Source organism: Bufo bufo, chromosome 2 (assembly GCF_905171765.1).
Source record: "Bufo bufo chromosome 2, aBufBuf1.1, whole genome shotgun sequence".
NCBI lineage: Eukaryota > Metazoa > Chordata > Amphibia > Anura > Bufonidae > Bufo > Bufo bufo.
This window is the reverse complement of record NC_053390.1, coordinates 104,620,962-104,634,448: the sequence shown is the minus strand read 5'-3', so window position 1 is coordinate 104,634,448 and position 13,487 is coordinate 104,620,962. Positions and strand designations below refer to the sequence as shown.

Below are 13,487 nucleotides of genomic sequence, written 5' to 3'. Positions count from 1 at the left end.
ACGGTTCCGTCTTCAAATGCTTTCAGTACACTTGCGTTTTTCCGGATCCGGCGGGCACCTCCGGCAACGGAAGTGCATGCCGGATCCCAACAACGCAAGTGTGAAAGAGGCCTAACATGCTACGGTTTTATCTCCGCCGAAAAAAACTGAAGACTTGCCTGAATGCCGGATGCCCCATAGGAATGTATTAGTGCCGGATCCGGCATTCAAAATACCGGAATGCCGGATCCGTCTTTCCGGTCTGCGCATGCGCAGACCTGTAAAAATGTGAAAAAAGATACAAGACAGATCCGTCTGTCCGCATGCCCGTTCTTGCAATGCATTTGTAAGACGGATCCGCATCCAGATGCGTCTCACAAATGCTTTCAGTCACATCCAGATTGGCGGATCCGGCAGGCAAGTGTGAAAGTAGCCTTATCTATGTTCTTCCAACAAAATTCTACTGCGATTGACACAATCTATATTATCGATATAGAAAAACTGTTCAGAAGCTGAGAAATCTTTGGTAGATGACAATGAAAAACTGGTCCAAAAAGTGATTGACCAGCACAAACAGAAGAGAGAATGTTTTGAGGAAGTGAAGAAGATGAAGATGGATTACTTGTATGATCAGATGGTCAGTTTCCAGCAGAGTGTTGATTCAGCAAAGGAAATTCTGGAGAAAGCCGCTAAAGAGATTGAAGAGTTGGATCCTGTCATGTTTTTGAATGTAAGTCCCGCACATCCGAATACATTACATGTAAGATGTTTGCCACTGTGCAATTATATAGTTGTATATAAACATAATCCTCAAATCACAGAGGTATTACAGAAGAAATCATGTAAAGCATTTACACCCCATGTCTCAATGGCTTATTCCTGTTACATAGATATATCGTTTGGACCCAATCTCCATTCATATCCAACGCCGTTAACAAAGTTAACATTAGGACTTTGGAATAGACATAATGCATTCATCATAGCTATAACCCCTACTAAAGGGAACTAAAAATCAAAGTACATATTTTTTTTAATAATATATAAAAACCTCTAAAGTATAACAATTTTACATAGAAAAAAAAAAGCACAATTGGTATCTCTGCATTTGAAAATGTCCAAATTATTAAAATATAAAAAGTATTTATCCTGCACAGTAAACACGTAATGAAAAAAAAAAAAAAAAATGTGGCCCTCTTTGCCTTGAAAAAAATAAACTAAATAAATAGTGAACAAAAAGTCATATATACCCCAAAAATGGTACCAATAAAAACTACAGTTGGCCTCACAAAAAAACAAGCTCTCACAGCTCTGTGAATGGAAATATAAAGGTTCAAAGTTTTTTTTAGTTTTTTTTTAATTAGTAAAGGGTAAGAAAAACTAGAGGGGTGCTTGGAAGTTTGTGAACCCTTTAGAATTGATTTCTGCATACACTTCACCTAATACTACATCAGATTTTCCTAAAAGTAAATAAAGATAACCAAATCAAACTAATGAGTCAAAAATTAGACTTGGTAATTCCTTTATTGAGGAATTTTATTTTTATTTTTTATTTTTGCAGCAATTAATGCAACTAAATGTTTCCAGTAATTGATTAGTTCTGCACATTGGATTGGAGGAATTTTAGCTCATTCTTACATCCAAAACAGCTTCATCTCTGTTATGTTGGTGATTTTCCACCCATGAACTGCTCGTCTCAGGTCCTTCCACAATATTTCTATTGGATTAAAGTCAGGACTTTGACTTTATTACTCTTTTAACCATTCTTTGGTAGAATGACCTGTGTGCGTAGGGTCGTTGTCTTTTTGCATGATCCATAATTCATTATTCCATCAATGATGGCAAGCCATCCTGTTCCAGAGGCAGCAAAACAGGCCCAAACCATGACAGAACCACCAGCGTGTTTTACAGACTAAATAAGGTTTTTATGCTGCAATGCAGTGTTTCCTTTCTCCAAATAAAACGCTTCTCATTTAAACCAGAAAGTTCTATTTTGGTCTCATCCATCCACAGAACATTGGTCCAATAGACTTCTGGCTTGTCCAGGTGATATTTAGCAAACTAGATGGGCAGCAATGTTTTTTTAGGAGAGCATTGAATATCTCCTTACAATCCTTGCCATGCACAGCATTGTTGTCCAGTGTCCTCCTGTTGGTGGACTCATGAACATTAAAGTAGTCTTGCATGCAGTATATATTGATGACCTAGCCTCAAGATATCATCAGCTGTTTGAAGGGGAGGAGCTGCTCTTCATTACACTCAGCGTTGTCTTGCTTGCAGCGGCAGTGCAGTGTAGTTACAAGTAGTCTCTCCATACCAGTGAATGGGACAAGCACTTGTAATTACACTGCGTGCTGAGACTTCCAAAATGACAGGCAGTGTAAAGAACAGGAAGTAGTGAAAGGTGGGGGGTGCCAGCGGTTGGACACCGGTCGATCAGCTGTTTGAAGAGGATCCTAAGGATAGGTCACCAAAATATACTGCCTGCACAATCCTTAATGTGGACAAAAGCCTTAAGTTTCTCAGAGGTTACCTTGGGTACCTTTGTTACCTTGCAAACTATTATACACCTTGCTCTTGGTATGATTTTCATTGGTCGACCGCTCCTAGAGAGTGTAATAATGGTCTTGAATTTTTTTCCATTTGTACACAATCTGTCTGACTGTGGATTGGTGGAATCGAAACTCTTTAGAGGTGGTTTTGTAACCTTTTACAACCTGATGAGCATTAACAATTCTTCTGAGGTCCTCAGAAATCTCCTTTGTGCCATGATACACTTCCACAAACATCTTGCAAAGATCAGACTTTAATAGGATAAATCCCTTTTCTTTAAATAAAACAGGTTTTCCAGTAACATTCACAGATGTCTAATATTTTTGACTCATTTGTTTGCTTTGGTGATCTTTATCTACTTTTAGGACTTGTGTGAAAAAGATTTATGCAGAAATATAGACAATTCTGAAGGTCATTAAACCTTTGACATGATCCTATAGTGCGAGTCACTACATTTCTAAATATTATATTATTGAAATTCCTTTTTTAACTAGTAGCTTGTACACGTCATCTGGACACGCTGCAGCGATGACTAGTTACAGTATTCTCACTTATGGTTGGCGTCCCGCTTGGTGGGTAAAGTAGTGGGACATCAATTAGGGCAGAGTGGGTACACTAACAGTAAGGACATTAGGGGGAATTGATCATGTAGGGAATTTTAAAAGTCTGCATTGGCATAATTTGCATCAAATTAGTCAAATGTCACAACTTGATTGAGAAATTTTAAACATGTTACTTCTGTCAGTTTTCTTAATTCACTCCCTAATAATAGTGAGATTGAGCCTTTTTGGAAACTTTTTAAAAAGTTGCAATTGATAAATAATCTAATAACATAACTTAAAGGGGTTTTCCGTGATTTTAAAGAAGTGAATGGGGCTGAGTGTGATACCAAGCACAGCTGCTATACAATGTACGGCGCTGTGCTTGGTAAGCACGGGAGAAGGCCGTGGCGCTCACCGGAGCTCCAGTGCCTTCTCAAACTGCTGATCGGCAAGGGTCCCCACCGATCCTGCAGATAGGTCAATATTGTAGCACTGCCTAACCTTATTAAGCTATGACTGATTTAATAATGAAAACTGCTTTCAGGTTCCCTTTAAAAAGAAATAGGGGGCAAATAGAAAGTCGGAACACATCACTGTATGATCTGAATGTACTGGGTTTTTTGTAGTCTATAACCATGGAGGCCCAACTCTGCCTAATACAGTTCATGTTGTCCAGCCAAGTGTTTTTTATAGTAAGTATGCACTGAATCCAGAAGATGACGATACTTTGGATGTTACCAGTGGTTCACATTTAAACAAAATGCCCCCCCATTTCCACCCTTCATAAGGCATGAGTCTGTGATGTGTACAACTGTGTTTGGCTTGTAAATCTCTTGCACTTTTCTCTTTCTAGGCTCATAATGATATCAATAGCAGGTACAGTTCTTCTGGCTTGTGCTTAGTGCATAGTGTCTGTTATCACAACTGGGCATATTCACACCTGGTAGATTTGTGCAACTGTTTTATACAATTTAGGCTACTTTCACATCTGCGTTTTCAATTGCGCTATTGAGATACGTCATAGGATCTCAATAGCGGAAGAAAACGCTTCAGTTTGTCCCGATTCATTGTTGATGGGGACAAAACTGAACTGAAGGTAACTGTATGCACCAAAATGCATTCCGTTCCGTTTGGTTGCCTCCCCATCGCGGACATAAAAACGTTTGCCATGTGGTGCGGAGCAAGACGGATCCGTCCTGACACACAATGTAAGTCAATGGGGACGGATTCGTTTTCTCTGACACAATAGAAAACGGATCCGTCCCCCATTGACTTTCAAAGGTGTTCAAGATGGATCCGTCATGGCTATAGAAGACATAATACAACCGGATCCGTTTATGACAGATGCATGTGGTTGTATTATTGTAAGCGTTTTTGCAGATCCATTATGGATCCGCAAAAGAAGCTAATGTGAAAGTAGCCCTAATAGGGTTTGTAGCAATCCATGTGTATACTGTAGATATGACCATATTTACACCTAAGCAAAAAACTGTCTGAACAAATCTGTCACGTGTGAACCTGCCCTGGAAGGAGTTTGCTCATTGGAGAGTGTAAAACGTTCTATAGTATTTTCACTCCATCTAGAGTAGCACTGCCATAACTACTTGATTGTTGACAATGCAATCACAGAATTGCACCAATTAACTATTATTTGCCAACTGTAAAGTAGAATGGGGCAGATACATCAAGACAAGTGTTTCATGCACCAGTCTTAAATAAAAGTCTGTTAAAGTAAATTGTGTCAGATCACTTAGAGTTGTTGCCCAGAATTGGAAAAACATGGCTGTTTTATTCCCAAAACATCTGTCCATGGGTTATCTGGTAATATGCAGCTCAGCTCCATCTAAGTGAATGGGGCTGAGCTGTAATACCACACACAAACCTGTGGAGGTTATTATGGGTTGTTTTGGAGTGAAAGCAGCCATCTTTTTCTAGTCCTGGAGAACCCCTTTAAATTGAGCACATCTCAATAAATTCTGCAAATTTTTAGGCTGTCCTAAAGACAGAAAATGAAGTCTACACCCGTTCTTTTGTGCTGCTTTTTCTGCCTTGAGAATTACTAAATTTATCTGAATGTTTTTGGCCATGCCCGCTCCCACTCAACCCTGCCCACTTGTGAAAAGTAACAAGAAAGGGAGAAGTCGCAAAGTTTGATATGGCGTGCTTCAAAATTATGCCAGAAGACCAATGCCATCAATACGTTCCTCCCAATGTATTTCTATTGTGTTTTTGCAAATGTGGGTTATGAAGAAAAATTGTCCCACTAGCCAGGGGTGGACATACTATGTGAGTAACCTGTGCTGCAGTATATACAAGGGGGAGGATACAACAATTCTGACCAGGCACACTGCTGTATTACATTGGTACAGAACCATAATAGGGTTGCCAGCGCTCTATATGCTGCCTCTGATTTTTTATGGAGACAAGCAGAGGAATTTTTATGTTGGGTTCTCTACGAATAGAACCATATGTGCAGAGGTATTACTCATAGAAATAGTCTCCCCTAGAAGTATAACTGTTGGGAATCGAGAAGTTTTGGACAGTGACCCTCTGTTGTCACCTCAGCCCATGCAATCCAAAAATTAGTCTGTCAACATTAGCCAAATAAAATGCAACAGGGCAGCTGTCAGGAACTGGACATCTCATTGTCTGCTCTGCCCGTTTTGTTAATTTCTCGATCTAATTGGAGGAATCCCATTAAAATCAGGATATTAGTAAATTCATGTTACATAAAGTAATGATCCAAAATCAGTTGTTTAGGTAAGCCCAACCACTTATTCAGATTAAAAAAATTAGGAAGTCACATACATTAATCAGACTGGCGCTCCAGTTATTGAGGTGTCTGGATGTTTTTTGATGTTTTAAAATGGACGGCCAAACCAAAAGACCTTGCACAAAATAACATTTCCAGTAACATCTATTTAATAGTCTCCAATGAGCAGACTTCTGTGCATGTGTCATTCATAGAAAATGTATTAGTATTTTAGAGGGTTTTTTATAGTGTGGATTTGATTACATTTCTTTAATCTGGTAGTAACAAGTTTTCAAAGGTATCAGATATTCAAATATTCTAGATTATCAGATCGTCATAGAAATTATATTATTATAATTACACATTATATACTGTACTTGTAAAAGTAAAGGATCTAGAGAAAGATGGGCCTAAGTAAAATGTTAAAATTCAAGGGGTTATGCCAACTATGGAAGTCATCCCCTATCTTAATTAACTGACAGGTGGGGGTCAAGAACGGGGATCCCTTGTTCCCATCCTGATGGAGCAGCAGGCTCAGCATCCGTCCTGCTGCTCCACTCATACTCCATAAAACTGCCGCAGATATCCAAGTACAGTGCAGAGCTACAGAACAGTAATGGCCACTCCATTAGGACATGAACATGGGATCCCCATTCTTGGGTTCTGTGGGGGGTGCTAGTGGTTGGACACCCAGCAATCAATCGGTTCCCTTATCCTCTGGATAGGGGATAACTTTCATACTTGGTACAACCCCTTTCAATTTGCTACTATCCCTTTCGATAAGAAAAATCTCCAAGGTGATTATTTCCATCTAGTTTTGCTTTGGAAAAGAATATTGAATTTCTAGACTATAGTAAACCAGATCAAAGGAATTTTACTGTGTTGGTCTTGTTCTCTCTATAGAATAAGGGTGCATTCACACGACCGTATGTATTTTGCGGTCCTCCAAATGTGTATCCGCAAACAATACGGATGATGCCTGTGTTGCATCTGTTTTTTTTGCGGATCCATTGTAACAATGCCTATTCTTGTCCACAAAACGGACAAGAATAGGCTATGTTCTATGTTTTTTGCAGGACTACGAAACGGACATACGGATACAGACAGCACACAGAATGTTGTCTGCATTTTTTGCGGACCCGTTGAAATGAATGGGCCCTAATCATCATCATCCATGTTTTGGTGCCTGATATTTTGCACTACTTTAATCTTTGTATATTATAAATGAATAGGGAATCTAGGCCATTGTGCATCTACTTGCAATTGTAAATGCAGATATCTGTGTTTACTCCTATAGGGTACTTAAAGCAATCGAGAACACAGTATCACTGGACAAGATACCCAGCGCTTTCTCTCTCTTTGATCATATTGCTGCAAAGTCTAAGGACGACCAGAAAACAGTCAAACATTTGCCAGGTATGAACATTACTTGCCTCACTGACATATAGTGAATGTAAAGGGGGTAAACATCCTATGGAGTGCAGGAGAGTGTATGCAAACAACTATGAAGTGCATAAGAGAGGACATCTGTCAGTTATGACACATCTCCAGGATGACTTGTCATTTTGAAGCCATGATCTTCTAAGAAGACAGCACATGCTAATTCTAGAAGACTGATGTGTAAGAGAACCTGTCTGGAGTCACAAGATATTGGCCGCTGCAGCTGAAACACATATATCAAGCACATTTTGTCCAGTGTGTTTCACTTGCTGAAGATTTGCTCAGTGGGGAAAATTTGTTACAATTTTCTCTGTTCTTACCAGTTTCTCCCTAATCTCCTTTTTCTTGGTATAGAAGGTGACTGTAGTTTTTACTAGAACTTAAAGGGGTTCTCCAGGAATTAATAAAATGAAAATACTTGAACATTACGTTGTTATGAATATATTCCCAAATACCTTTCATTAGTTATAATGGCTTGTTTTGTCTGGGAGCAATCATTCGGAGAAACAAAATGGCCGCTGTCCTGTTAGTACACACAAAACCTGTCCTAATCACACAGCAGGACAAGTTATTTCACAACACTGAGGTACTCCTCTCTACTTCCCAGGAATTATGATCCTGAATACAGATGATAAGATCTTTAGCTGAATCTCTGTAGGAATGGAGTTCAGGAGCAGATGTGGCTAATAAGCAGCAGCTCTTGTGTGCAGTCTCCATTGCATATACAGTCTGTCCTCTCTGTTTTCTCTGTACATGTTTCCTGATTAGATCCATTTCCACAAGGATTCAGCTAAATATCATGTTAAACTGTATTCAGGATCATAATCTCTGACAAGTAGAGCAGAGAGGAGGATCAGGCAGCTCTTTCTCAGTGTTGTGAAGTAACTTGTCCTCCTGTATGATTAGGACAGGTTTTGTGTGTACTAACAGGACTGGGGCCATTTTGTTTCTCCTAATGATTGCTACCTAGACAAAATGAGCCATTATAACTAATGAAAGGTATTTGGGAATATATTTATAATAAAGTAATATTTACGTATTTTAATTTTCTTAATTCCCGGAGAACCCCTTTAGCCCAAATGCAAATTGCGGTTCCCAATACACGTGCACTGTCCCTGTGGCCGTTGCTGACAAATGCAAACCCATTCAACTTGAATGGGTCCACGATCAGTCTGCCTGCAAAAAAATAGAAAAATAGGGAATGTTCTATTCATTTTTTTGCAGTGCGGAGATATGGACCAAAATGCCACAGAAGCACTCCGTAGTGTGGACCCGCTGTTTGCGGGCTGCAATACGGGCATGGCTGACACATGGTCATGTGCACGAGGCCTAAGATTTACTACTGCTGTCCAATAGACAGTGTAAACTTAGATAAGGCCAGAAGTCAGTTTAAATTTTTTGCATGTGAGCATCACAGAAAATTATTCTTACCCCCAAATACACTACAATGCCAAATAATTACAATCCTTCAAATACATTATGTATTAATATAGAATCCTTTATTTTCCCTTATTACTGAGAGTTCTGCAGAGTTGCTAACTATATTTTGACTTATGGTGACCCCATATAACATGAAGGATCCTTGCATTGAGATTCTGTAGCTTCTCGAGAGCCTGGATATTCTGCAGTTTCTTACTTTCATTGCTGTTTTATAAGGGCCCTTGAGTGCGTCCAGCTTGTATTCCTGGGTTATAGCTTGTGTGGTCTCATTAGCTGAGGTCTTAGCATCACTGCTCATATTTTGCTGTTCGTTTTACCTGTTTACCCAGCAGTTACCCGCGAGTGTAATAGATATTATCCATATTACTTGTATATCGTGGCTCTGTAATGCTGACAGCTGGAGTTTTTCAGCTGCAGTCCATGTATCACAGGTCCCCAGGCTATTAGATTATTGAAATATCCGTGGCCAGGACTCTTTAATAAATCCCTGTTGTGATCTGACATCCGTTAAATAATCATATATGAATTTTACTGCTCTTTCTTAAAAGGCTGAAGCACCGGCACGATCAATTCAACCCATGTCCTTTCATCATTACTAGACAGCGATAAAGCTTTATCTTCCCTAATTACTCAGATTTTTGGGCTAAGGGTACCCCTGTGCCCAGTTCAAATCTCATGATAAGCAGAATATGGCTTATATTTTTAGAATAACAAATATCTAACCTGGATTTTATCTGAATTTGAGCTAATATGTAATGAACAGAGGCTTTATAGAGGACACATAGTTTTAATACATATAAACTTTAAAGCATACCCGAGTTTTAAAAAGTTAGCATAATGGCAGTGCTTCTTTGTACAATTATAACTGTGAAAGAATAGATCTTTTTTGGCAATTTTGGCATTCCCAAATGTTTATTTTCAGCCATGTTATTCCCTGTTTCAGCTGCACAGCTAGATGCATTTCTATCAGAAGTAGGGGGCTTCTCCCTTCTGCAAGCACTGCACTGCTGGGAGATAAGTAACATAGTAACATAGTAACATAGTACATAAGGCCGAAAAAAGACATTTGTCCATCCAGTTCGGCCTGTCATCCTACAAGTTGATCCAGAGGAAGGCAAAAAAACCCTGTGAGGTAGAAGCCAATTTTCCTCACTTTAGGGGAATAAAAAATTCCTTCCCGACTCCAATCAGGCAATCAGAATAACTCCCTGGATCAACGACCCCTCTCTAGTAGCTATAGCCTGTAATATTATTACACTCCAGAAATACATCCAGGCCCCTCTTGAATTCCTTTATTGTACTCACCATCACCACCTCCTCAGGCAGAGAGTTCCATAGTCTCACTGCTCTTACCGTAAAGAACCCTTTTCTATGTTTGTGTACAAACCTTCTTTCCTCCAAACGCAGAGGATGTCCCCTCGTCACAGTCACAGTCCTGGGGATAAATAGATGATGTGATAGATCTTTGTACTGCCCCCTGATATATTTATACATAGTAATTAGATCTCCCCTCAGTCGTCTTTTTTCTAACGTGAATAACCCTAATTTTGATAATCTTTCAGGGTACTGTAGTTGCCCCATTCCAGTTATTACTTTAGTTGCCCTCCTCTGGACCCTCTCCAGCTCTGCTATGTCTGCCTTGTTTACAGGAGCCCAGAACTGTACACAGTACTCCATGTGTGGTCTGACCAGTGATTTGTAAAGTAGTAGGAATATGTTCTCATCACGGGCATCTATGCCCCTTTTGATGCAACCCATTATCTTATTGGCCTTGGCAGCCGCTGCCTGACACTGTTTTTTGCAGCTTAGTTTGCTGTTTATTAAAATTCCTAGATCCTTTTCCATGTCAGTGTTACCGAGTGTTTTACCATTTAGTATGTACGGGTGACTTGCATTATTCCTTCCCATGTGCATAACTTTACATTTCTCAGTGTTAAACCTCATCTGCCACTTATCTGCCCAAGCCTCCAATCTATCCAGATCCCTCTGTAGTAGTATACTGTCCTCATCAGTGTAAATTACTTTACACAGTTTAGTGTCATCTGCGAAAATTGATATTTTACTATGCAAGCCTTCTACAAGATCATTAATAAATATATTGAAGAGAATAGGGCCCAATACTGACCCCTGAGGTACTCCACTAGTGACAGTGACCCAATCTGAGTATGTACCGTTAATAACCACCCTCTGTTTTCTATCATTGAGCCAGTTACTTACCCACTTACAGACGTTTTCTCCGAGTCCGAGCATTCTCATTTTATATACTAACCTTTTATGAGGTACAGTGTCAAATGCTTTGGAGAAGTCCAGATACACGACATCCATTGATTCGCTGCTGTCAAGTCTAGTACTTACCTCCTCATAGAAACTGATTAAATTAGTTTGACATGACCGATCCCTCACGAAGCCATGCTGATATGGCGTTATTTGCTTATTTCCCATAAGATGCTCTAACATAGCATCTCTCAGAAAACCTTCAAACAGTTTACCCACAACAGATGTTAAACTTACCGGCCTATAGTTTCCAGGCTCTGTTTTTGGACCCTTTTTGAATATTGGCACCACATTTGCCATGCGCCAATCCTGTGGGACATTCCCTGTCAGTACAGAGTCCGCAAATATCAGAAATAAGGGTCTGGCTATGACATTACTTAATTCCCTTAGGATACGGGGGTGTATGCCATCCGGTCCTGGCGATTTGTCTATTTTGATTTTTTTAAGTCGCTGTTGTACTTCTTCCTGGGTCAGACAGGACACTTTTAATGGCAAATTTATTTCAGCATTCAGCATTTCATCTGACAGTTTATTTTCCTCAGTGAATACATTGGAGAAAAAAATATTTAACAGCTTTGCTTTCTCCTCGTCGCTCTCTGCGACTCCCCCCTCATTACTCTTTAAAGGGCCGACACCTTCAGATTTATACTTTTTAACATTTATATAATTGAAGAACATTTTAGGGTTAGTTTTACTCTGTTTGGCAATTAATCTCTCGGTCTCTAGTTTGGCCGCTTTTATTTGTTTTTTACATGTTCTGTTTTTTTCCTTATAGTTTTTCAGTGCTTCCGTGCTACCCTCCTGTTTTAGGGTTTTATATGCTTTCTTTTTGTCATTTATTGCTTTCTTTACAGTTCTGTTTATCCACATTGGTTTCTTTTTGTTCCTTAACCTTTTATTCCCATACGGTATGTACCTCTCACAATGAGATTTTAGGATGTTTTTAAAGATATCCCATTTTTTGGCTGTATTTTTATTTTTGAGGACTTTGTCCCAGTTAGTTAGGCCTATGGCCTCTCTTAGTTGGCTAAATTTAGCTTTTTTGAAGTTTGGTATTTTTGTTTCTCCCTGTAGAAACGCTCTTTTGAATGATAATTGGAAGGTTATTACTTTATGGTCACTATTTCCCAGGTGTCCCCCAACCTGCACGTCTGTTGTTCTGTCAGGTCTATTGGTTAATATTAAGTCCAGTATGGCCGTCCCTCTAACAGGAGGCTCTTCAGAGGTTATCTTCAGAAGCAGTTGTTTTATCAGGCTCAGGATTTCAGCTTACTCTGAAATGCCCCCATTTCTTCTCTGCCATCTTTTGAGTCTCTGTTACCAGGGACGGCTCTTGCCTGACCACATGCAATGGACTGCAACTTAAGTGGAAGTAAGACCTCTAGTGACTGTGACTTTACAGCTATTTTTCAGGTGCATGCAGGCAAATTTTTTAAATTAAATTATATCGAAATTTGCTAATTACATCATTCTATATTAAATTAAATACAATTGCGCGAAAGTACAGGGGCTCTTTAAAGGGACACCTGTCAAAAAGGGTGATTTTTAAAATTTTAATATTCATAGAATACAATTACTAAGAATTTTTTGCAGTTTTTCTTTTTCATTTCGGCAGTACTTTACCATTGTAACTGAAATACAAGATATTGTCCTGTAAAGCTTATATTACACCTGCAGATAATACTGAAGCTCATCGCTAATGAGCGTTTGCAGGAACGCTCGTTAGAGACCTGGCAAATACCTGATGAACGAGCAAATGCTCGTTCATCGGGTAATTGGAATCTTTTAGCAGGTTTAAAAATGATTGTTTGCTGGCTGCAGATCGTGCTGTGTAATCACGTCATTACGTATAGGGACAAGCAATGGCATAAGCATAAACTGACACGTTCCAGCTGATAACAGGAGAACTAGACATTTCTCTCTGATTAAGATATATTACTAAGTTTCTTATTGTCACTTGTGCTATTGATTAATGCAAAGTTGTGTGAAAAGTTAGTGAACATTTGAGTTACAATGTAACTACTCACTCTCTGTATCCATTGGGTTTGAGATGATGGGAATAGTTGCATGTGCCCTAGGATACTTTAAAACATATGTGGGTATTAATGCCTCTTTCGATTACATGCCAGGGCCTGCTGAGAATACTATTTTACAGTTTAATATAATTGTCTTATTTTTTCACAGTCCCTCAGACACCAAAGTTAAAGCCGCAAGAGCATAACTCTGCAACCAGCACTTCCATTACTGTGTACTGGACAATGAGCGAGGAAGACGTCATTGACTGTTTTCAGGTGTATTGCATGGAGGAGCCTCAAGGGAAAGGGGATGAGAATGGTAAGCTTGAGAACATGGGCGGCTGATGGTTGTTGATGTTACTAAGTGGTAACTTGCACATGAAGTGCTGATTTTTATGTTACAAAAGTATCATATGGATGCGCTGAAACCAGGGCCGGTGCAAGGATTTTGCCAACACAAGCGAAGCTACATTTTGGCACCCCCCCCCCCATGGC

At 39.4% G+C, this 13,487-nt stretch overlaps 1 protein-coding gene across 1 annotated transcript in view; it reads left to right on the top strand.

Annotated features, from left to right (window-relative positions):
• Window positions 1-13,487, top strand: part of CMYA5 (cardiomyopathy associated 5) — a 104,205-nt gene that overhangs the window by 43,218 nt on the left and 47,500 nt on the right. Inside the window, exons 5-8 of the mRNA XM_040421377.1 lie at window positions 476-709; window positions 3,925-3,947; window positions 7,121-7,239; window positions 13,162-13,311. Of these exons, the coding sequence (XP_040277311.1) occupies window positions 476-709; window positions 3,925-3,947; window positions 7,121-7,239; window positions 13,162-13,311 (526 nt within the window). The remainder of the gene's footprint in view (window positions 1-475; window positions 710-3,924; window positions 3,948-7,120; window positions 7,240-13,161; window positions 13,312-13,487) is intronic.